This window comes from Myxine glutinosa, chromosome 11 (genome assembly GCF_964187855.1).
Source record: "Myxine glutinosa chromosome 11, kmMyxGlut1.1, whole genome shotgun sequence".
In the NCBI taxonomy this organism is placed as follows: domain Eukaryota; kingdom Metazoa; phylum Chordata; class Myxini; order Myxiniformes; family Myxinidae; genus Myxine; species Myxine glutinosa.
In genome coordinates this window covers 70,660,159-70,686,488 of record NC_136271.1, presented here as the reverse complement: position 1 = coordinate 70,686,488, position 26,330 = coordinate 70,660,159, and the positions used below count along the sequence as shown (strand labels likewise).

The window sequence follows — 26,330 nt, the reverse complement described above, 5'->3', positions numbered from 1 at the left end:
TCCCTCAGAATTATAGACGGGTTAATTCCCTCAGAATTATAGACAGGTTAGTTCCCCCAGATTTATAGACTGGTTAATTCCCTCAGAATTATATATGGGTTAATTCCCTCAGAATTATATACGGGTTTGTTCCCCCAGAATTATATACGGGTTTGTTCCCTCAGAATTATAGACAGGTTAATTCCCTCAGAATTATAGACAGGTTAATTCCCTCAGAATTATCGACAGGTTTGTTCCCCCAGAATTATAGACGGGTTAATTCCCTCAGAATTATAGACGGGTTAGTTCCCCCAGAATTGTAGATGGGTTAATTCCCTCAGAATTATAGACAGGTTCATTCCCTCAGAATTATAGACAGGTTTGTTCCCCCAGAATTATAGACAGGTTAATTCCCCCAGAATTATATACGGGTTTGTTCCCCCAGAATTATAGACAGGTTAATTCCCTCAGAATTATACACAGGTTAATTCCCTCAGAATTATATACGGCTTTGTTCCCTCAGAATTATAGACAGGTTAATTCCCTCAGAATTATATACGGGTTAATTCCCTCAGAATTATAGACAGGTTAATTCCCTCAGTATTATCGACAGGTTAATTCCCTCAGAATTACAGACGGGTTTGTTCCCCCAGAATTATAGATAGGTTAATTCCCCCAGAATTATATACGGGTTTGTTCCCCCAGAATTATATACGGGTTTGTTCCCCCAGAATCATATACGGGTTTGTTCCCCCAGAATTATATTCGGGTTTGTTCCCCCAGAATTATATTCAGGTTTGTTCCCCCAGAATTATAGATGCGTTAATTCCCCCAGAATTATAGACTGGTTAATTCCCCCAGAATTATAGACTGGTTAATTCCCCCAGAATTATAGACGGGTTTGTTCCCTCAGAATTATAGACGGGTTAATTCCCCCAGAATTATAGACGGGTTCGTTCCCTCAGAATTATAGACGGGTTAATTCCCCCAGAATTATACACGCGTTAATTCCCCCAGAATTATAGACGGGTTCGTTCCCTCAGAATTATAGACGGGTTCGTTCCCTCAGAATTATAGACAGGTTCGTTCCCTCAGAATTATAGACGGGTTAATTCCCCCAGAATTATAGACAGGTTAATTCCCTCAGAATTACAGACGGGTTATTTCCCCCAGAATTATAGACTGGTTAATTCCCCCAGAATTATAGACTGGTTAATTCCCCCAGAATTATAAACGGGTTTGTTCCCTCAGAATTATAGACGGGTTAATTCCCCCAGAATTATAGACAGGTGAATTCCCTCAGAATTATAGACGGGTTAGTTCCCCCAGAATTATAGACTGGTTAATTCCCCCAGAATTATAGATGGGTTTGTTCCCTCAGAATTATAGACGGGTTAATTCCCCCAGAATTATAGACTGGTTAATTCCCCCAGAATTATAAACGGGTTAATTCCCCCAGAATTATAGACTGGTTAATTCCCCCAGAATTAGACGGGTTCGTTCCCTCAGAATTATAGACGGGTTAATTCCCCCAGAATTATAGACGGGTTAATTCCCCCAGAATTATAGACGGGTTAATTCCCCCAGAATTATAGACGGGTTAATTCCCCCAGAATTATAGATGGGTTAATTCCCCCAGAATTATAGACGGGTTAATTCCCCCAGAATTTTGACGGGTTAATTCCCCCAGAATTATAGACGGGTTCGTTCCCTCAGAATTATAGACGGGTTAATTCCCCCAGAATTATAGACGGGTTAATTCCCCCAGAATTATAGACGGGTTAATTCCCCCAGAATTATAGACGGGTTAATTCCCCCAGAATTTTGACGGGTTAATTCCCGCAGAATTATAGACGGGTTAATTCCCCCAGAATTATAGACGGGTTAATTCCCCCAGAATTATAGACGGGTTAATTCCCCCAGAATTATAGACGGGTTCGTTCCCTCAGAATTATAGACGGGTTAATTCCCCCAGAATTATAGACGGGTTAATTCCCCCAGAATTATAGACGGGTTAATTCCCCCAGAATTATATTCGGGTTTGTTCCCCCAGAATTATAGATGGGTTCGTTCCCCCAGAATTATAGACGCGTTAATTCCCCCAGAATTATAGACGGGTTCGTTCCCTCAGAATTATAGACGGGTTAATTCCCCCAGAATTATAGACAGGTTAATTCCCTCAGAATTATAGACGGGTTAGTTCCCCCAGAATTATAGACTGGTTAATTCCCCCAGAATTATAGACTGGTTAATTCCCCCAGAATTATAGACGTGTTTGTTCCCTCAGAATTATAGACTGGTTAATTCCCCCAGAATTATAGACGGGTTAATTCCCCCAGAATTATAGACTGGTTAATTCCCCCAGAATTATAGACGGGTTCGTTCCCTCAGAATTATAGACAGGTTCGTTCCCTCAGAATTATAGACAGGTTAATTCCCTCAGAATTATAGACGGGTTAGTTCCCCCAGAATTATAGACTGGTTAATTCCCCCAGAATTACAGACGGGTTTGTTCCCCCAGAATTAGGGGCAGAGCAGCGCTGTGCCGTAAATACTGTATTTACATGGAGATATTTAGGGTCCTTCTCGCAACCTGAACCCCCGGGACTATTAATTATTACTTTTCAATCGCCAGTTTTGAACTCATTCCATCCAGCGGTTCGGAGTGCATCAAAGTCAGACACACACACACACACACACACACACACACACACACACACACACACACACACACACACACACACACACACACACACACACACACTTACACACTCTTACACTTTGTCTCTTTTCTGCTTTCCAGGTACCAAGCAGGACATACAGTGGTCACAGCAGCCACGTGACCAATGTCGCATTTCTCTTCGATGACAGCTACCTCATATCCACGGGCGGAATCGACATGTCCATCATGCAGTGGAAAGTCTCCAGTTAGTTTAACAGCTTAGCCTCAGTCTCGACTTCACCGAGTTCTGCTCTGTACTCAGTTCTTGCTTGGGCTGGTTCTCCTTGTCCTTTTGTGACGATGGCTCGGCCTCGTCATCATATCATGCGCACGGTTCATGCCCCGTTCATTTCGGCCAATCTTTTTGAAATTGGCCGAAATGACCATGGCCGGTTGTCTTTCCATCACCGCGGGAGTGAAAAGTTTTGATCTGGACCCAATTTCACTTCCGAAGGGACATCAACATTTAGTCTCTCTTTCGCTACTACATTGGGCCAACATTGGTTTGGCCCCGAAATTGCCACAGCGAACGACTGCTAACTCTCGCAGATTCCAATGTACCGTACTCGTGCGTTGGTGTAACCGTGTGTATTATTTCATTTCTAAAGCACCAATAATGCTACAAATGGTTCATTGTTTTCTGCCTGATACGTGCACTTCAATCTCAGCTTCGTGTTATCCTGGTCGCGTGTTGTCTTTTTCGGCCTTTTTGCTTTTGCTTTTGCTTCGAACACTCCGGATGTTTCTCGATATCGTTCTGCCGTGACAGCCGGTGCAGCAGTTTTCCGAATTGTTCTTTCGCCCAGATGCAACGTCTGTTTATACAAGTTTGGTTTATTTATTGTTTATACAACTTTGTCCGCACCACCGCTATGCAAGCAAGGAGCATAATTGGTGCTTAATCTTCTACCTGTTCATTGTTCCTATCCTCGTTCATCTTAGTGTAGGTCATGACTTTAACTGAGCACAAACACGGTCATTTTCTTGGTGCCTACCAAATGACACATTCCCTCAAAAAAAACAAAACAAGGAAGCTTATTCATCATGTTCTTTTCAAAAAAAAATTAAACCCGTCTTGGTATGAAAAATTGTTCCCTTGCCAACATTAATACCCTAAAGTACTAAAAGGATTTTAAAAAAACAACGTTTTGCCATTTTGTGGCTTGCAGACTGGAAGGGGGAAACTCTTCTAATTTGTGATGACTTTTCATGTTTATGGTCAAGCCTGAAGTTGGCTTAACGGTTAAGGTGGCTGGCTAAAGATCTTAGGGTCTTGAGTTTGAGTCCCTGTTTTCACGCCGTTAAATCACACCAGGTAGGTTGACTCAGCCCGTCATCCTTCAGAGGTTGGCAAAATGAGTACCAGCTTACTGCAAACAGGGGGCACTGCATCAGTCGTGCTCCCAGCGATGATGCATCCAGAATAAGAAGTAGTTGTAGGGTTCACCTTACGTGCACCTGTTATGTTGAATCCACCTGAAAGTCATATCAAGTGCCCCCCATTTTTTTTTGCTCGGGGCATCTTCACCGAACGCCACGTCCAATCAGCATTACTCGGGCCTCGAAAGTCTTCAGAAACCCATTGCACTTCTGCGTTTATCCTCTTTCCGAAAGTCATCGAACCTTTTGAACTGTGCTTGTGACGGCTGACGTGACAGCTGACGTGACATTAAGGCTTGCACTGCACCGTCGCATAGCGGATCTGGCAACTCTTCAAACTCGTTTCAGCGATTGATTTTCTCATTTGCCGGTGACAGATTCCTGCTGTCTCGACTTGCTAAGTCGGAGGACGCTTTAAGGTTCCATTGAAGTACAGTAGTTGTGAATATGTTTATGCCTGAAAATGGACTCACTTTGCTCGTCTTAGTTTCTTATATTATAAAGGGACCATCTATTTATTATGTACGCAAGTATGGCAGAGCTTTGTCTTCCTTTCCTCAATTTTTCATTTTTGCTGCGTATGTAATAATGAGGTGGATCCTAACCTGAAACAGTATACCGGTGTAAAACTTGTGCGATACAACCAAATCGAAGTTGTTTAAACTCCTTGTATGGAAGGTTGGAAGGAGGAAACCTGTCCTTCTCGCCCGATTCCTCCCAAGAGGAACATGGATGAAATAATTGGAAGCAATGAACTTAAATTACGGCTATTTGTTGTAAAATATTTTTATCTTGTAAGATATGGAATGGTCTTACCTTACAAACGGCCCTTTCACGCTTTGTTCCATCTAACCGTTGTACATTGGCCTTTGAGAGGAGGTTGTTTAGTTTTGCTTTCCTCACTTTTCTGGCTGTTTCTGGTCCGCCATGTTCCAAGTTAAGTTCGACTGTTGATTAAGAGTATGATGAGTGCGCTCCTTTTTTTTGCCATAATTGGATGGCCCAATGCATACGACTTCTCTCAGCTCAACGATTCATGCACAAATTTCGAATCTTGTGCAAACTCATGATGTGGGCACTTTTCATGTCGCCTCCACCACGTACACTGTACTCGTTTAAACCTATCCAGCCTCGACGTTGTGAGAATTGGCATTTTTGGTGGTAATGCCATGATGATATTTGATTGTTTTGTGGTAGAAGATTGATCGTTTGACAAGTTCGAGGTGCCATGACGTTTTTGTCATGCGGTGGTGATGTTTGAGTGTTATGTCATTGAAGGTCTGTGCACGTGCGTGTGTATTGTCCGTTGGTCATGAGCTCCATGCAGTGAGATCGTCCATTTGAAACATGAAGGTTCATGTACGGCCTTATCGTGGACATCTCAGATCGTAACGACTCCGTCTGGCGAATTGAAAGATACCAGGAGTTTTGATACTCCTGCCGTTTGATTTGACAAAAGGTTGCTTCTTTGTCACTCAATGCAATTGGTTTCACTCGGAAGAAGATTCATCCATAACCTCGTACCATCTTGAAGGTTGGATAAACCCACGGTAGATTTGGACTCCAACTTGTACCACCTGGAGCGGAGCAAGCAAATGCTGGCTGTCCATACAAGAATGTGTTGTACAAACAGTTGTTTTGATGAAGTTGTTCCGTGCATGCTAAATCAAAGTGAACTTTTTGGTGGTGGAGTTACAGACATAGTGAGACATAGTTACAGACATATGAGCTACATATCCCTGATGCAAAAATGGTGGAATGAATATTTGATCTCCCTCTGCATTCTCAGTTTCCCCAACTGCCCCGAACTTGGCCTCCTCATTATCTTTTCCTTAACCGAACCTCCATTCCAATTCTATCCCACCTCTCTTCCCAAACTCTCCTCCTGTTGGCCTGCCCCCTTCCTTTCTCTTTCCATTTCTTGCAAACACATTCTTTGCATAAATAATACGTAGACTGGCCCTAATTCTTGAAATTTATTGACGGCTTTTATGTTCTTGGAACGACTCATTTTCCACCCAATATTGGTTCGGATACCAAAAGCCAATTGTCTCAAAGCAAGATGGTGATCTTTATAAAGAAAAACAAATGAAATGACATTTTTCATGGTCTGCCTCACTCTGAGGTTCTTTATCAGTTTCTTTAATTATGTGCTCCTTTCTTGCTCTCAAAATACCGTTTTTGTTTCACGAGTCAAAATACCGTTGCACAGCTTGCATCTCATTTGGGTTCAGATTAAAAGGAAATCATTTGCCTTCCATCAATGCAGCCAAAATGGCAAATGGTAACAAAGTACAAATGTTTAAATCGTAGTACGTGTGCGGACATGTTTTTGTCTCCGTGCGTTACGCGTTGTCCGGGCGCATTGCTCGAGAGTTATAGACTTTGTGCGACCGAGCCATCTTTGTTTAACAATTAATGCTTCTTGTGAGTTTTATTTATTTTTTTAACTGAACTGTTCTCGGCGTCTTATCCTGCTCAAAGAGACCGACCGGGCGGCTTATTTTGCATCCCAGGCTTTGTATAACCCCTTCCCTGTATCATTCTCAGGTTAACGTCGAGCTACTAACTAATCTTGTTTTGCTTATTTGAGATCATCCGACGCCGTGTGCAGCAAATATGGCCACACACGTGTTATTATGGGCGGGTGAGGTATTTTGAGCCCTGACATGCATGTGATCATAGATAGATAGCTTATGTGTTCAGGTTTTTTTTTTTTATTAGCATAGGCCTACCGTGAATGCAGAAATCTGTTGCAATAAGGTATTAATTTGAATTAGCGGTTCGCGTATTGCGCCATTTTGTTCGATATCGCGGTGTTCCAAAGTCGCGGCCTCTATAAAAAAAGAAATGTCGCTTATTAATTACGTTCGTTATTCTGTCGGATTTCTTGTTTATCTTGTGTGTGTAAATGTTGGGTATTTCTACTGAGATTGTAGAGATTGTTGTAAGGAGTGTTTTTAAATGTAATAGCGACTGCCTTTCATTCCCCAAATTCGACGTCCATTCCTCTTCCAGACGAGAGAAGACGCAAGATAGTGATGATTGTAATAACGTTGCCGGAACACACAAGTCTTCACACAAATCTTTCAGTATCACTTCAGCACAACGAATTAACGGTCTGGTTGTTGAAACGATTCCATTTCCGTTTGATAGGCACACTTCCCCTTTTTTCCCCCAACTCTTCCACCCACTTCTTTCTTTCTCAAGTCAGTCGTCCATTTGTGCACCTGCACACTCCACCGTATGATTTTTGGATCTAGCATTCGTGGGTTATTCTAATTGCTGTTGTGTTTGGGTTGTGGATCGGTTTGTATTAGGCTGTGAGGTTGTTCATGCTTTCATTTCATCGGCAATTAAATAAATTTTAAAATTGTCATTTGTCATTGTTGATCTACAATAGATACACTGTACATTTACTGCAATCTTGAATAAACTCCTCAGCCTAACCCTACCAGCAAATACATAATTGTCTTCTTCCTGTAATGGAGCTATGGCACATGTATTGTTACGAGCTTGCCGGCCAGGTCTTGAGTGGCCTCTTTCGGACCTGCTTCCCAACCTTTGACTCTGAAGCCGACGAGCCGCAGATAACTCTGTGGTATGACGGGTTGATAAGCAACTGCGGAGGCCATCTGAAGAAACTAAATCTGGTAGGGTCCCCGCGCCCAAAATCTCGCGTTACCTTTCCGGCGATTTAGTTATATCAGATGAGGAACCACGCTCTCGTCGTCCCTCCTTTATCTATTAATTACATACGGCTTAGTGGAGCTGTAAGAGAGACGTTGGCTAGGCTGGCATAGCAAATGAATGGGGAACAACCCCCCATATATTTATTACACGCCATGTCCAACTGATGGAGGAAACAGACGAGCGATCAGGTTTGGAAAGTCTTTATTCTTTTCAACAAAGGCAAGTATTTACAAGAAGCAGTGTCACAAAGAAACAATCTTAACCCCGGGCACGTAAAGAACCCCATAAATATTCTGCCTTAACACTAAGAACACAACACAGGCATGCCTCATTCAACCGGGAAAATTAGACAAGGGGAACAGAGAGAGGAAGAAGAAGAATCGGCTGGTATTTCCGACCCCTTGCTCACCTGCACGTGAATTGCCAGGCCCACATGGTTCCCAACGAGAAGGGGGCGGTGGAGGCAGGGAGGAGGAGAGAATGAGGATGGTATAATGCAGCGTGTTGGGAGAGGTGCGCAGGTATGCAAATGTATGCAAAGAGGAAACTGAGGGTGCGAGTCAGTAATCCTGCCCGGACCAGTCAAGGGGTGATTGTTGATACTCTGTGTACCCTGATTGGTCACTAGACAAACCTCTAGCTCTCTTATGTGTCTCAAGTAAACAAATTAGAAGTAGGGATGGCAAGAAAAGATCGTGTGAATCAGTATGTCTGGTTTCTGCATCCAAGGAACTTCAGGCTGCCCGTCCACCTTCTCCGTCTCGGTACCAGACTGCTCGACTCAGAGATTTCCCCTTGTGAAAGCTATTTCTGGTGGCGCAGGTCAACTCCTCTCGTTCCTCAGATGTAAATCGGCCTTGAATGCACTGTCTTTTATGGCCCCTTGGCACGGTGTGCCTTTTGGGAGTAAAAGTAACCGCAGCATCCTTTAACCCGCGCATGCTGCTCTCTTAATGATGCGGGTGCGGCCCTTTACTTGTCCATAGCTGCTCAGGAGGTTGGTCCTGCAGTTTTCCTCACAGCAGCTTCCCTCACTGGTATTGCTGGCACAGTGTGGATAATGCAGATAACACTGGTATAGCACTGAAATGTCTTTGAATTTGTGTGTTTTGTAATGTCATGTGTGCATGTTGCTATTTGTAATATCATGTGTGCATGTTGCTATGTGTGCATGGTTACACTGTACGAAAGTGCAGGGGCGGAGAGGTGTTAAGAGGGATGGGGAGAGGGATTAGAAGGGATTGATGAAGAGAGGGATTTTATAAAGTGGATGATTACAGAGGGGGGTTAAACCTGCTATAAACACGCAACACATTTCCCTGTCCACTGATATTAGGGGATGGGTAACCTAACTAAACAAAATTACTACGGAAATATATAAACTAGGAATCCTTTATGTGTTGAGTGCGACACCCCAGGGTCTTTTCGCAATCGCAACAGTATGTATGTATCATCTAACCTTCCAAGAAGATTTGACCTCGGAAGCTGAAACTTTCAGGGATTAATGAGGGCACCCTGAAGTTAGTTGTGCATGTGCAAGTTTCTTTAATTCCAGTTTTTAAGCAAGTTTTGAAGAGCAAATTCGCCCGTCTTGGCATTTTCTTCCTTTGGGGGTGGGGGTGGGGGGGGCGGAGTGGTTGATGGTGGAGGGGAGAAGGTTCCATTCGCTTTTCTTCACAAATTTTCAAAAAGTCCATTAAGGAGGCCTGATTCGAGAAAACATAAGCAGTATGCATGTTTTTGCTTCATGTACGTAACACAGTTTATATTTATTTTTGGGAGCGATTGAGGCAGCTGTCTGCTGCCTATACATCGCCCAAATAAAGAGGCGTATCAGAAGAAGGTGTTGCATGCTTGGATAGAAATTGCCCATTGGGGCGGGTACTCTCCTAGTTTAATTAAAGTGTATTGTAGTTTGAACAGCAATTTTACCACCTCAAATTTCAAAATCCGTCCATTCATGTTGCTCACACATATTAATTACTTGGTGACTTTAAAATAAGTGCCATTAAACAAGTTTCCCCAATCCCTTCCAAAATTAATTGAGGAGTTCCAAAGTTTTATCCAGATGAGTCAGTTCAGTCAATATTGACCTTTTCTACATTATCAAATGCCGCTCTCGCGCATCGTGAGATTTCAAGGTCGGGGGGAGGTCATCCAACGCCATTATATGTTAATGTGATTGTGACGTAGGCATATGCATCATCGCTATTTGCGCATGCGTGGCCCGGTGGTTCCGGTGTCTTGTTCATCCTGGTGTACTGTTGCCTCATGCCTCGTCACCCGACAAAGTGTGGTGATTAAATGCTGATGTTATAACAAAGCCTGAACGTGTTTTGGTTGGGCATTCGCTCTGAAGGTCGATCGCCGAATTAATGCCAGGGGGGTTGACTCAGCCTGTCATCCTTCCGAGGTCGGCTAATTGAGTACCAGTTCACTGGTAATTCCCTGTTTGTCGTTGAAGGCGGCAAAAAGGGTTGGCGTCAGGAAGGGCATCCGGCCGTAAAACATTGCTTCAAAAGGGACCAAAAAAACAACAACTACCACGGTCCCCGAAAAGGCCAACCCCCGCTTTGCGGGGGAAAATGGCCTCTAAACGGTGGTTTTATTCGCTCTGAAGGAAGAAGAGGCGTTTACCATTTACTGGCGCAACGTTTAGCCTTGCTGGACGTGTGAATGATGGCCCTACCCATAGATTTAAAAGCGTCCATCACGTTCACTATGATATTAAAGATTTAAATTGAAAAACAGAAGACCAAAAACCCTAGAGTTTGGTTTGTGAGCACGCACACCAACAAACGCAACACACGGCGTGGAGGATGAACCGTCCCGACGCCATCCTCACTCACGTCACACTTTGGGTGGGTTGTTGAAGGTAAGTGGGCGTGGCAAACCGGTTTAAACAGGATTAATTATGTTAATGCAATGAGCTGCCCAATGTGAATGCATATCAACTTTGTCGCTCTCAAAGCGAATAAAAAAACAATGAACGTTCGTTCACGCAAACAAAGAAGTGGGGTCACTTTTCTGGGACCCCGTAACTATTTTGCAGAGAACTAAGTTTGAAGGTGGATTTACTTAGGCAGTTAAGACCGAAAAATAGGGCGTATCGTTCATTTTTTCAGGAAAGCAAATTTGGCACAGATGTAGTATGGACCTATACAATTGTTTTCCTGAGGGGTGCCCAAAAATTCAGAACCCCTGGTGGCCGCCATATTGAATTTCAACATGACCGCCCTCTGTGACCTATTTCCCTCAATAACTTCTATACTATGAGCGATAACACCACAGTTCCAGTGTCTTACCCCATGTTTTCATGGTCTCTGAATCCAATGGGATCAATTGCATAAAGATTGGCATCCATCATCTTTAATTTCAAGATGGCCGCCATGGTGTTTCCATTTTCCTTGAATCTCTCATAGTATTTTAGGTAAAATTTCAATTCCAAGTGATACACATTGTTTTATTGGTCTCTGATAACAATGGAATGGTATTAATTAATCAAAGTTACACACAGTTGCAGTTTTAACTTAAAATATTGTGGGCACTTGAAAGGTGGAGGCTCTCGCACAGACGCGTAGTACTACAAGCATTGTCCATCGCAGTCACACAGTGATGTGCAGGGCAGATTTGCCCTGGAGCATTTACAGGCCGACTTACAATGGCAGCTTGTAAGCTCTGAACATGCCTCCTGTATCAGTGGTATTGTGGTCCAAATTGGTGTCCAAGAAGTCCCTGTTTTCATCCAGCCCCAATCAGCTGGTGATAAGTTCTGGGTAGGGCACAAGTGCCTGACTCCATACGTGTCCAGCCTGAAAACATGCACGTTTTAGGTGTTGTTCGAAGGCGTCTGCTGTTGGGGGAATGTGATCAATTGTTCTTGCCTTCTTCGTGAACAAGTGTCGGCGCATGTCATTCCCTGTCTTTATCTCGGTAGTCCGGTCATAGAGGATGGCAACATATCTTTCTATGCTCCGTAGTTCCATAGTAATAGTGTCCACAGATGGCCTATAAGCGAGAGCATGAAAGGTCTGCGTGATGCTGGGGTATGCCTCCCAAGCCTTCCAGGCTGTCTTTTTCCCAATTTGGGCAAAAAATGACACTGTGTCGCAGCCAGTGAAGGCATGAAATAATGGCAAAGACTCGGACTTCCTGCGGCCAAGGCCGGTGGCAATTTTATGGATGGCAAGGTAGCGGTAGCTTTTACCAGAGCCAATGGCAATCCAGAGTTCCTCCACACCGTGTGACTGGTAGGTAAAGTAGTGTGCTATTGCCAAGACCACAATATCAGAATCTACAGTTCGAATCAATACCCGTTTTCTCCCCTTTTTCACGGCATCCAGGACATTTTTTTTGGTTTTTTGAATTTTCTGAATTTTTGGGCGCCCCTCAGGAAAACAATTGTGTAGGTCCATACTACATCTGTGCCAAATTTGGTGCTTTCCTGAAAAAATGAACGATGCTTCCTCTTAACTGCCTAACTAATTTGGGTACTTTAAGACATTACCTTTAAAATGAGCTCCCATGTCCCTCGCGAAACGATGGGAAACTCCCGCTCGGGGGCTTTTTCCAAGATGGCCGCCATTAACATATACCTAATATCGGTTTGGCCTATGTTTTTCACTTCAAAACTAATTTAACATGTTCACTCAGGTTTTGTAGTGTTCTAAAACCTTTAATCAGAGAATCAGAGTATGTTTCTGAGAGTTACAAAGAAGATGCCCCATCCCAGGATGTCTACATCTCTACATGATCTTGAAGTTCCGGTTCCATCTCTACATGTAGACACCCTGGGATGGGGCATCTTCTTTGTAACTCTCAGAAACATACTTGTCCAGGAATGCTTTATGATAACGGATCTCCTGAGCACAAAAATCATCACAATCGGCGATGAATGTTGTAATTCCTGTTCGCATAGAATTGTCTTCGAGATGTGCGGTGGAAGCTTTAAACTGGTCCCAAGCCTGTTTCTGTGGAAGATAAGAAGATAAAAAAGCCAAGGATATAGATGACCCAACTCAAATACACTGAAATACTCAAATACTAATAAATTAATAATTTATAAATATTAATACTCAATACTCAAATTCACTTAAACCACAAAGAAGTTCAGCGTATGTGAATTGGAGGCTTGATATTTCACCTGAGTCAATAAAGAGAGTCACCATTTTGGTCTGTTAGGGTGTCGGCTATCAGCAGACTGGAAACACCAAATACAGACATCCTGGTGTATAGTCCCCGTTTTGCCTCGCGTTGTCCTACTAGGTCCAGCCTACGGTTCTGTCACATCTGGTTGATCTTGAAGTTCCTCTTGCTCTCTAGCTTTCTGTTTTCGTCTCTTGGCTTGGGTAATTGCTCGGCCGGAATAAATTTTAATTTTACATGCCGTGTGCATCAATTGTCCCTTCGGTCCGGCAGACCAGTCAACGTTATCAAATGAGTTTGCAAAGGGATCACGAGTAACCCAGTCTTGAGCCTTCACTCTTAGATTCTCCCATGCCGTCAACTCCTTCAACTCCAGAATATCGTCATCTTTAATTTCCTGCTCACACAATATACAGTTGGGTAGGTATTTTCTCTTTCGCCCACTCTCCTCTGGCAGCGGTTTCAGCAGTGGCCTCGACCGAAGGGATTCGGCCATTACACCTGTTCACTGTAATGGAAATTGATACATTCATATGAAAGATTATGACTCCAATAGTTCGATGACGTCATTCCCAGAGGCATTTCTGTTATCTAGATTTGTCTCTAAAATGGCTGCAAGTAGTACTCTGATTCACAAACCTTCAATATCCATAGTTCATACTCACAGCACCGCGGTATTTATCAGTAATTTGGGTGAAAATATGACAGCAGTAGCATCTGTATGGCGGTCAATTTGTGTTTTCTTGATCAACAACAACAACAACATGCTTTTTAAAGGCCATTTTCCCTCCTAGAGCGGGGGTTAGCCTTGCGGTCCCCATGACAATCTTCTCCATTTTGCCCTATTTTATGCATCTCTCCTTGTTAACCCCCTTGCCCGCATTTCTTCTTCCACCATCTTTAGCCAAGTCTTTCTCGGTCTTCTCCGTCCTCTACTTCCTTCTACATTCATTTCCATCACTCTTCTCAACCAGTCACTTTCATCCTTCCTCAACACATGACCAAACCATCCCAACCTGTTCCTCTTCACAGCATCAATCACAGGCTCTATTCCCATCATCTTTCGCAATTCATCATTTGTCTTCCTCTCTCTCAACGATACTCCGCACATCCATCGAACCATTCGCATTTCCACCCTTTCCAACCTTCGTTGCTGCTCTACGTTCATTACCCATGTCTCGCTCCCATAAATCATAACACTTCTCACACATGCAGCATACACCTTTCCCTTCAGCTTCAACGACACTCCCCTCCTCATCAGCACGCCACTCAGTTCCCGAAACCTCTTCCATGCACATCTCACTCCAGCAACCGTTGCCGAGTCTGATCCACCTTCTCCATTCAGCATGTCTCCGAGGTAGCAAAATGTTTTCACACCTTCCAGCTTCACGCCGTCTCCAAGATCCAACTCAACATTTCCTCCATCTGCAGCTCCCTCTGTGCACACCTTACATTTGAATGTAGCTGCCACACTGGTTAATGACCCTCTCAGACCACTACATTTTTGATGAACCCACTCAGCGCACATTGTACCTTGAATGGAGTTCACTCCGACACCCTTCATACACACAGCACAGGGCCACTTCCCAGTTCTTTCCACCTCACCACATGCTTTACCACTTGCCATCACCTTCGTCTTTCCGATATTCACCTTCAGACCTTTTGTCTCCATACATTCCTTCCACTTGTTCATCTTTTCCTTCAGTCCATCCATACTTTCTGCAATCAACACCAGATCATCTGCATACAACAACTCCCACGGTAAACCCTCCTTTACGTTCTGAGCCAGCACCTCCATCACAGCTGCAAATAGTAGTGGACTTAGTACCGACCCCTGATGCACTCCCACCTTCACCTCAAACTCACCACTGTTCCCGTCCTTCGTCCTTACAGCTGTGCACGCTCTTTTGTACATTGCCATCACTACTCTGATCAACCATTCCTCCACTCCTAACTTCCTCAATGCTAACTTCATGCTAACAATGCTAACTTCCTAACTCCTAACTTCACCTCCTAACTTCGTACTGTTTTCTTGATCATTTCAGCTAAATAAATCACCACTATGGGTATTTCTGAGTTCCTTTGTGAGCTATAACACTAATTAAAGGTTTTATAACACTACAAAACCTGAGTGAACATGTTAAATTAGTTTTTAGTGAACAACGTAGGCCAAAACGATATTAGGTATAATTATGTTAATGGCGGCCATCTTAGAAAAAGCCCCCTAGCGGGAATTTCCCATCGTTTCGCGGGGGACATGGGAGCTCATTTTAAAGGTAATGTCTTAAAGTACCCAAATCCACCTTCAAACTTAGTTCTCCGCAAAATAGTTACGGGGTCCCAGAAAAGTGACCCCACTAAAGGCCGAAATATCTCCCATATAAAGCACAATGTCAGGTTGTGTGTTTGTAGGCCTACAGATGTCTGTCCCCTTCATCAGAACGATTTGAGTCGGGTTTTAAAGGCCAATCTTCTAACACGAATGTGTGTTCACTCTGGTCTATTTTTTAGGATAACACAAATGTGAAAAACATTTTCCATAAAAGTGTAATTATGTCTCTTCTATTGGAATTGTAGATGGTGGCTTGCAAACCAAGCTGAGCCTCAAGGGCGGTGTACAGAAACGTTTTTTTTTAAATCACAAACAATACAATGCGCAGTGAGGTGAAATTTGCTGCACGTGATGTACAACGTGTGCAGAGTTAAAACGAGTGTTCATTTACATCCGTAGGATATCTAATAAATAAAGAAGGTATAAGCACACCCGACACTAGGCCGAGGCTTCGGAGTTTGGTATGATTAATGAGGCTATACTGTCAAATAAACTGTTCCAACCCGTCATTTTGAACGGCTTTTCAATAGTAGTTCAATAATCTACAACTAAATATAACTACTGTGTACCAGGTAAGCACGTTACACAGTCGAGATTGTTGCATGAGGACCACCTCTCCCCTCCCCCCCTTCCCTCCCCTTACCCCAGTCCCCCTCCCCTTCCCTCTCCCCATTTCCTTCCCCCCTACCCTTTCCCACTCGCAATCCACACCCTTCCCCTGAGCTCCCGCCCCTTCTTCTCCCCTGTTCCCTCGCCTTCCTCACACTTTCCCCTTTCCTCCCCCTCTTTCTCCCTTCCTTCTCCCCATCCCCTATCTCTCCACTCTCCTCCCCCCACCCCCCTTCCCCTCTCCCTCCCCCCTTTTTTTGTATACAAGATCGAGGCTCATGAAAGAGCTAACATTAATCACACAAAAAAATCAGACACATAAAACATTTAATAAGGGGAGCGGTAGACAAGATGGGGAGAGATGGGGAAGCACACAAACACATTTGAGAGCAGGGACATCGGGAGATCTGTGGGAGGGAGAGGGCTTGGGGGGAGGAGGTGTGGGAAGGGGGGGAGGGGTGAGAAGTATAAAACACAAGGACACTGCAAGGACTTCCAGGAAAGAAGTTGGTATTTCGAAAAAGTGGATCTGGGGTGAATTATTTATCCTCGTTACGTGAGCTCCTGGACACGAAAAACGCTGCCTTCCAGAAAGCACTGTCGACCGGCAGTCGCGCTGATAGACAGCAGTTCCGAACTCTTCGTAGTGATGCAACCAAATGCATCCGTAAGCTGAAAGATGTTTGGTGGGCCGAGAAAGCAAATGAGATCCAAGGCTACGCAGAGCGAAAGGAGTAGCCTACCACAACTTTTTCTCCGGTCTGAAAACGGTTTACGGACCCAAACGAAACGGTACTTTCCCGATGAAGACACTGGACGGTGAACTACTTACTGACAAATCGCTAATCCTCGCACGCTGGCGAAGTCACTTCTCGGACCTTCTGAACAGATCTTCGATAGTTCATGATTCGGTGATCAACGAAATCGATCAGCGTCCAATTCAGAACCACCTGGCACATCCACAAACACCAGAGGAAATCGCAAAAGCTGTGAAACAGGTCAAACGTGGAAAAGCCCCTGGTTCGGAGGTATTCCGATCGAGCTGTTGAAGTATGGAGGCCACGATCTGCTTGCAGCGTTGTCGGTGTTGTTCAATTAAATTTGGGAGGCCGGGGATGTTCCTCAAGAATGGCGTGACACAAAATTAATCACTTTGTTCAAAGGAAAGGGCGATCGCTCAGATTGTGGAAACCACCGCGGAATCTCGTTGTTGAGCACAACAGGCAAAGTCTTCGCGAAACTGCTGCTCAATCGACTGGTGGACAATATCAGTGAGGCAACGCTTCCGGAATCACAGTCCGGTTTCCGTTCAAATAGGAGCACAATTGATATGGTGTTCGCAGCGAGGCAAATCCAGGAAAAAGCAATGGAACAAAACTAGGATTTGTACATGGTCTTTGTCGACCTGACGAAGGCCTTCGACACGGTGAACAGAGACGCGCTCTGGAAACTTCTTGCTCGCTATGGATGTCCAGACCACTTCATCAAGTTGCTGCGGAGTTTTCACGACAAAATGAGAGGCAAAGTGGCGGCAGACGGGGATGAGACGGACGTATTCAGCATTACGACGGGAGTAAAACAAGGCTGTGTGCTTGCGCCAACCATGTTTGGGGTCTATCTAGCGGCAGCTATCGGGCGTGCCTCGAACGATCTGGAGCCTGGCGTACACGTCCGTTCTCGTGCTGACGGAAACCTCTACAACCTCCAACGTCTAAAAGCCTACACAAAGACCAAGACCATGGTAATACGTGACCTGCTGTTTGCCGATGATACAGCCTTGATTGCCCACACACCAGAGGAAATGCAGCGTATCGTTGACCGTTTTGCTGAGGCCATGGAGGCGTTTGGTCTGATTATCAGTTTGCAAAAGACCGTGGTTTTGTATCAACCAGCGCCGGGAAGCCCGTACGTTGAACCAGCAATTACGATCGGGGGTCACGTATTGTCAGTCACAAAAGAATTCACGTACCTGGGCACGTGCTTATCGAATACCGCAACCATGGACAAGGAAATCGACCAAAGAATCCGCAAAGCGAGTGTTACGTTTGCCCGACTCCACAGCAGAGTCTGGGAAGGACGTGGGCTCAAAGTGAACACAAAAATTGGCCGTGTACAAAGCAGTTGTCATCCCCTCTCTCCTGTACGGAGCCGAATCTTGGAATTGCTATGCACGCCACCTTCGCAGACCGAATGGCTTTCACTCCCGATGCCTACGACAAATTCAAGGCATCCATTGGTCCGATCTCGTGCCGGATACAGAAGTACTCGAGCGAGCTGAAATGCAATCCATCGCATGCACCTTGCAAAAGGCCCAGCTCCGTTGGGTCGGCCATGTGTTGAGGATGGACGCAGACAGGATCCCACGTTTTATTTTTATGGGAGAACTGCACGAAGGAGAGAGATCAGTGGGCCGGGCCCAAACTGTGTTTCCAGGATACACTGCGTGCACATTTGAAAGAATGTGACATCCCGCTCGACAATTTACAAGCTCTGTCCAGTGATCGACCGAAATGGCGTAGCTTGATCCATACACGATGCGACTCCGCGGAAAAGGGTCGTATAGATGCCGCCAAAGAAGCCCGCAGGAAGCGTAAGGAACGCGAGCGGCAACCGGTGCCTGCCGACTCTAAATGGATTTGTACAACTTGTGGACGCCGATGCAAATCGGCACTCGGACTGTATAGCCACAAGCGGGTTCACAAGAATTGAACACCAATGCCGTAACGGCGGGGCGACATGATGATGAGAAAAGATCAAGGTTTTGGATGGGGGAAGATAAGAGATGGTGGTGAACAGCTGTTTTAAAGACCTGGAGGGAGAAGTGGGATTGAAGGGAGTGGGGGAGTTTGTTCCAGAGGTGGGAGAAAAGGGGAATGAAAGAGTGAAGGTGAGCAGAGAGCCTAGATTTTGGCATTTTAACCATAAGAGGGTTTCTGGCAGATCTTGTGCGACCTAAAGGAATATTTGGGGGACAGAGCACAGAGAGAGCTGGGGGAGCAAGGCCGGAGAGGAGTCGGTAGAAGACGGAAAGACCACCTACCTGCCTGCGGTGAGAGAGAAAGGCTTTCAGAGATAGCTTCATCGCGGGAGATTCCAATGATTCTGAAAGCTTTGGTTTCAACAGCGTAAAGCCGAGCTAGGTGTGAGGCAGGAGCACCAGCCCAGAGGGGAGAGCAGTATTCCATTGAGCTGTGGATGAAAGCCTTGTATGTGGTGAGGAGCTCAGGTGTGCCAAGGAAGGACTTCGCACGACAGAGGATGCCCAGTCGGCGACTGGCTTTGTCGGCTCTCTTGGAAATGTGGTTTCCCCAGGAAAGATCATCGCAGATAGTGAGACCCAAAATATTGAGTGACAGAACTTCTTGGAGAGGATTGTTCAGAATGTAGATGGTAGGGTTGTCCAGTCGGTCTTTTCGGAGAGACGTAGTGAGAGTGTGAGATTACCCCTCGATTAACTATAAGATTAACCCTTCTACCTTCCCCTCGCCTCCCCCCTCCATTTCCTGCCCTATGAGTTGGGTAGGTGACAGGAACAAGCCGATTAGATTTTGGTTCAAGTCCAGATCCAAATCCGGTCTATCAGTGGGATGCAAAACATCAACTGTTCAGCCTCATTCCTTCTTTCTCTTCAAATGGCACACTAGCCGACTCCGCTCGTGAGAAGGCCAATTCTCAATTCGATTTTTGCTCCCAAATCTTGTCCCCAATCCCTCACACTCGGTATCCATCCTTCCCTGTCATAACAAACTGCTGCTGGAGAAGGTTCTTTCAACCCTCGACCTGCAGTGCTGCTCTTGCAAATTCTCTCTCTGCCCTTTACACCCAATCACTTGCCCTAGGGCATCTTCCATCTGCTTGAAAATCCACCAACATCACTGCATTATATAAACCAGGCTGAATAGTTTATATTCTGGATTCCACTGATGACCGGATCTGCATCCCGAACTTATTCAAACTCTAATCGACTTGTTCTTGTTACCTATTCCAATTATCCACCAAGTTTCGTCCGAATCCATCTATACGTTTTTGAGATATCTTTCCCAAAGAAAGAAACACAGACAGACAGTCAAACAGGCGTAGTAAAGGGGATCAACAAATGGATCCCCTTCACTACAGACCTATCGGCTTACAGTACTTCCACTCATCAGCAAGGTTATGGAATCCTTCCGTTTTCTCCAACAACCTCATCTCAGATCAGCAATTTGATTTCATCGGACAAGCTGCTTCTACTCACCCAACAATGGATGGAGGCCCTCAATGGCAGACATGAGATCACTGCCGTCTCTCTGGACATATCTCATGCTTTCGATACAGTCTGGCTCGTGTCTTGCTCTCCAAATTGTCTGGCAAACCCTCCCAATCTACCTTCTTAACAATCCTCTTGAGGAAGTTCAGCCATTCAAACTCCCGGCTCTCACTATCAGCCATGAGCTTTCTTGAGCAAACCACATTTCAAACTTGGCCTCCAAAGGCAGCCACTGACTGGGCATCCTCCGTCGTACAAAGTCCTTCCTTGGCACACCTGAACTCATATCCACCTGCAAGGCCTTCATCCATAGCTTGATGGAGTACAGCTTTCCCCTCTGGGTGGGCTCCCTGCCTCACATCCTGCTCAGCTTGACGCCATGGAAACCAAGGCCTTCGGGGCTATTGGAATCTCCCAAGACGAAGCTGATTCTATGGGCCTACCACTTCGCCATCGTGGACAGGTCGGTGGTCTCTCTCTCTCTCTCTCTGCTACCACCTCCATTCTGGTCTTGCACCCTCTGCTGTTGCCATGGTTTGTCCACCACCATATTTCTGTAGGATATACGCAGTCCACCACCAACTCACTTCTAGTGGAACGACCTGAATCCAGCATCACTGCTCATCTCCACTCCCCTTTTGTCCCACCTGTGGAAGCAACATTCACAACCTCTTCAATCTCATTCTTCCCTCCAGGTGTTCACCATCATCTCAGATCGTCCCCAATCCAAACCCATGATCTTTTCTCTCCTCGTTAAACCCACCTCACCCCAATCCTTTCTCCTGTGGCTGTGGATAAATTTGGTTACATTGAACCAACCACAGTAGATGGGGAATAATGTTAAAGGGAACATGTTGTTTTATGAGGTTAGGATAGTTAGAGATGCTGCCCCTTCGCACCATTGTTGATGTCTGCGGCTGCCAGATTTAAACGGAGTATAGTAATTGGATGTTGACTCGACCCATTGCCTCCCAAATTGTTAGAATAGAGGTACGCACTCCCTCATTCCCTCTCCCCCACTCATTCGGCTGCTCAGCTAGTGAGCCTTGTCAGGCACGCCATCTCATCATTGTCACCGTGCGCTCTTCCTCCCGGGAGAAGGGTAGCTTATGGACAAGTGGTCCCTGGGAGCGATAGATTAGTTCAGAGGGGCTCTGAGGGGCAGGAGATAGTACAGATTAGAGGGATTAATGGGGTAGGTAGGGATAGGATGGGTTAGGGCTAAAGCCAGCCTGCCTACGTTCTGCCAACACAAAGCTCCTGCTGACTTGTACCATCTGCAGCCACTCAACTGCATGTCCTTTGCCAGTCAGTCTTGCCACCTGCTGCATTGTCACTTGCTTGTGGGCCACGTGGGGCAAATTAAGGGCTTGTTTGTGGACCTTATGGCCTAAGAAGACATTTTGAGGGTCACATGGGCCACAAAGACCTGGTTTTGCACCATTTTGGCCAAGAAGACATTTTGAGGGCCACATGGGCCAATAAGACATTTTGAGGGCCACATGGGCCAAAAAGACGTTTGTGGACCACATGGGCCAATAAGATATTTTGTGGGCCACATTGGCCAAGAAGTCATTTTGTGGGCCCTCCAGACCAATAAGTCATTTTGGGGACCCTCCAGACCTATACATCATTTTGTGGGCCCTCCAGACCAATAAGTCATTTTGTGGGCCCTCCAGACCTATAAGTCATTTTGTTGACCCCCCAGACCTATGTCATTTTGTGGGCCCTCCAGACCAATGTCATTTTGTGGGCCCTCCAGACCAATAAGTCATTTTGTGGGCCACATTGGCCAAGAAATCATTTTGTGGGCCCTCCAGACCAATAAGTCATTTTGTTGGCCCTCCAGACCTACAAGTCATTTTGTGGGTCCTCCAGACCAATAAGTCATTTTGTTGGCCCTCCAGACCAATACGTCATTTTGTGGGCCCTCCAGACCAATACGTCATTTTGTGGGCCCTCCAGACCAATGTCATGTTGTTGGCCCTCCAGACCAATAAGTCATTTTGTGGGCCCTCCAGACCAATAAGTCATTTTGTTGGCCCTCCAGACCAAGAAGTCATTTTGTGGGCCCTCCAGACCAATAAGTCATTTTGTTGGCCCTCCAGACCAATGTCATTTTGTTGGCCCTCCAAACCAATAAGTAATTTTGTGGGCTCTCCAGGCAAAAAAAGACACATTGTGCATTTTCTGGGTCCTCCGGGCCATTTCAAATACTTTGGTGAGTTCGGAAAGGGGTCTTATACTGAATAGGAGGGGCTAGAGACCTTACAAATTTCAAAGACTCTTTAGAGAAAGAAGGAGCGGAAATCCTGTTGCATTCCAACCACACGATTTAAATTCCATCTCGATATAGACTCGAGATTTAAGCAAGCACATGTGTAGAAGATGAGTAATTAAGTAGCCTTAATGATTCTTTTTGAATGCAGTATAAGTATGAACTATTTTTGAAATCCTGTGCATGTGGGGTTAGAATAGGGTATGGCGTTGTACTGTATGGTCAGACCCCAATGCTACTCCTCACCTTTGGAGCTAGGCCTCAAGGAAGGATGAAGGAGGAAGGTGGACATGATGTTTTGGGAATGATCCTTAGGGGATAATAAAACTGTTTACTAGAAGGATAGTTATTTCTTTGCATTTGTTTTCAATAAGCCTGACGTACTGTTTGTGCAAAAGATATGCGCATGTAGCGGTTACCTTATTGGGACATAATCCACGGGCACGGGCCAGTGGGGCTTTTGATGGTGTGGGCATGGCGTGCGCGCGGTTGTTGGAGCCACGCCCTCCGAAGAGGGTTTTGGCGTTATAAAAGCTGTATGAGTTCCGGTCGTGATTTCAGGGCTGTTGGAATAAAGGAGCTTTGAACAGCTGAGATGTGTCTCGTCCTCTCGTCATCCACAACTTCTACATTGGTGACCCCGTCTACCTCTCGACGTTTAGGAGCTTCAAACGAACATGGCAAAAAGCGCAGTTTCGATTAAACTGCCGGAGTTTTGGGAACGACAAGGACCGCAAGTACGAGACGCTAAAAGCGCTGCTGCTCGTAACCGTCGAGCGCACTGAGGCCGAGCGCGCCCCCGAACTACTTTCTCTCCCCGGGCTGGAGGATTCCAAGCCGGCGGAGCCTATGGATGACATGTTGCCTCTCCTGGGCAGCCACCAACCATGTTTCCTCTTCAGGGAGGCATTCCTGCAGCAGCTGCCAGGACTGGTACGGTCAGCCCTGGCCAACTCGGCTGTTGAGGATTTCCGCGCCCTGGCCAGGGAAGCAGACAAGTATTTCTCCGCCAGACAGCAATGTGGTGCGGCCGCATGGGACACCGGCCCCGTCGAGCCTCCGCCGCTGGCGGACACCGTCGCGCTTTACTGAAGAGGGCCGTGAGGAACCTCAGCAGCCTCGGGAGGCCCGTGAGGAACCTCAGTAGCCTCGGGAGGCCCGTGAGGAACCTCAGCAGCCTCGGGAGGCCCGTGAGGAACCTCAGCAGCCTCGGGAGGCCCGTGAGGAACCTCAGCAGCCTCGAGAGGCCCGTGAGGAACCTCAGCAGCCTCGGGAGGCCCGTGAGGAACCTCAGCAGCGTCGGGAGGCCCGTGAGGAACCTCAGCAGCCTCCCCCGAGGCCTTGACCAGCCCCCTCGGTTAGCTCAATCCCCACGGCAGGGCCGTCCCCCGTCGGATAAGTCCCCGGTTGGCCCGCCCACCGCCAAGCCGCTCACAGTCCCTGCTGGGTCATCAGTCATTTCGGCCGGGTGGTTAAGGCCCCCCGAAAACTGACATTGCCCGTGCAAGTGCATTCTGGGGGGGGGGGGGGGGGCGCATGTAGCGGTTACCTTATTGGGACATAATCCACGGGCACGGCCCAGTGGGGCTTTTGATGGTGTGGGCGTGGCGTGCGCAAGGTTGTTGGAGCCACGCCCTCCGAAGAGGGTTTTGCCGTTATAAAAGCTGTATGAGTGCCGGTCATGATTTCAGTACTGTTGGAATAAAGGAGCTTTGAACAGCTGAGATGTCTCGTCCTCTCGTCATCCGCAACTCCTACAACATACTGTTTGTGCAATAGATATGCGTTGCGTATGTCCAGTTTGTTTTTCCGACCCTACTCTTTTGTCCTCCCCTATTGAACCATCCGGCTGTCCGTTTTTAATGTTCTTATCCTCTGTTTAGCCTACGTCTTTACAAAGCACACACGAGAGCTCTGCGGCTCAAGATATGAGAACGTGCAGGTGTGGCGAATCTGCATTGAAGAAGTCTGCAGTTAGTGGCACTGGCACCACGACAGCTCATGTGGCCCGGAACTTATCAGTTGATTTTGCGGGCGGCCTGTTAACAGCTGTTTGGAAAGAGAGCGAGCAATTTTTGCCAAGTGTGACTTTTTGACTTAGATCAATGCCAAGTTTGACTTCGATCACTTCAGCCGTTCTAAAGCTATTGCAGTGACGAAAACCTATACATGAGGGCGACACTACCGGAAGTAAGCTGTAACACGTGCCCTTTTGTGGTTTGTTTTCAACGTATCCAATCACGTGACTTGTCGCGAAGGGTGCACTAACCGGAAGTTACGTAGTTCCGCGGGCGCCTATCAAGGACGTATGGACGGACGCCCCGAAAACATAATGCCTCCTGAGTCCAGCAACTTCGTCAGCGGAGACATGGGAATCTTGACAACATAACCACATCCTCCTCCCCTCTTCCTCCTCAACTTCTTCTGCTTCTCCCAATGACTTTCTACCCTCCCATCCCTTATCTCCCATCCCCATCCTCTTCCCAATGTAAACTACCCCGACTCCCCCCCACCCCCCTGCATAAGTATTAAATAAATGGTCTCTTCCCAGTTTTCGTGGTTATAAAATGAAACACAAGAGGGACATCCACGCAGAAGACCATGAGGCCCATCAAGTCTACACAATCATTAATTCATACTTCCACATTCCAATTGCATCCAGATACACGACATGGCCAAAAGTATGTGGACACCTGAACATCACACCCGTATGTGCTCGTCGAACATCTCATTCCAAAATCATGGGCATTAATATGGAGTTGGTCCCCCCTATGCTGCTATAACAACCTCCACTCTTCTGGGAAGGCTTTCCACTAGATGTTGGAACATTGCTGTGGGGATTTGCTTCCATTCAAGCACAAGGCACATTCAGGCACATTCAGGCACAAGGCACATTCAGGCACATTCAGGCACAAGGCAAGGCAAGGCAAGTTTTTTTTTTACTTCTCCCATCCCACACCACCCTTCCCACACTTCTCCCTCCAAGCCCTCTCCCTCCCACATATCTCCCGATGTCCCTGCTCTCAAATGTTGTACTTGTATGCTTCCCCCTCTCTCCCCATCTTGTCTCCCGCTCCCTTTATTTTGTCTTATGTGGCCGTTTGTTTTTTTGTCATTAATGTCAGCTCTTAGACTAGCCTCGATCTTGTATACTTGTATCTTGTCCACCGCTCCCCTTATTATATGTTTTATGTGTCCGTTTGTTTTTTTGTCATTAATGTCAGCTCTTACACGAGCCTCGATCTTGTATACTTGTATCTTGTCCACCGCTCCCCTTATTATATGTTTTATGTGTCCGTTTGTTTTTTTGTCATTAATGTCAGCTCTTACACGAGCCTCGATCTTGTATACTTGTATCTTGTCCACCGCTCCCCTTATTATATGTTTTATGTGTCGGTTTGACTTTTTGTGTGATGAATGTTAGCTCTTACACGAGACTTGACCTTGTATCCCTCCTCCCCCCAAAAAAAACAAAATACTTTTTTTTTTTAAAAAGAGCATTAGTGAGATCGGGCACTGATGTTGGGTGATTGGGCTTGGCTCACTGTCGGTGTTCCAATTCATCCCAAAGGTGTTCGAAGGGGTTGAGGTCAGGGCTCTGTGCAGGCCAGTCAAGTTCTTCCACACCAATTTCGATAAACCATTTCTGTATGGACCACACTTTGTGCACGGGGTCATTGTCATGCTGAAACAGGAAAGGGCCTTCCACAAACTGTTGCCACAAAGTTAGAAGCACACAATCGTCTAGATTCTCGAATGTCATTGTATGCTGTATCGTAAAAATTTCCCTTCACATCACCACAAAGTTGGAAGCACACAATTGTCTAGAATGTCATTGTATGCTGTAGCATTAATATTTCCATTCACTGGAACCAAGGGGCCTAGCCAAAACCATGAAAAACAGCCCCAGACCATTATTCTTCCTCCACCAAACTTTACAGTTGGC

General features: G+C 46.0%; 1 protein-coding gene across 3 annotated transcripts in view; it reads left to right on the top strand.

Annotated features, from left to right (window-relative positions):
• LOC137418138 (echinoderm microtubule-associated protein-like 2) overlaps positions 1 to 7,535 on the top strand; it is a 165,890-nt gene extending 158,355 nt beyond the window's left edge. For all 3 annotated transcript variants that reach the window (XM_078786780.1, XM_068104128.2, XM_078786779.1), the window contains one exon: positions 2,783 to 7,535. In XM_078786780.1, the coding sequence (XP_078642906.1) occupies positions 2,783 to 2,911 (129 nt within the window). In that variant the 3' untranslated portion in view covers positions 2,912 to 7,535. The remainder of the gene's footprint in view (positions 1 to 2,782) is intronic.
• Positions 7,536 to 26,330: the final 18,795 nt, after the last annotated feature.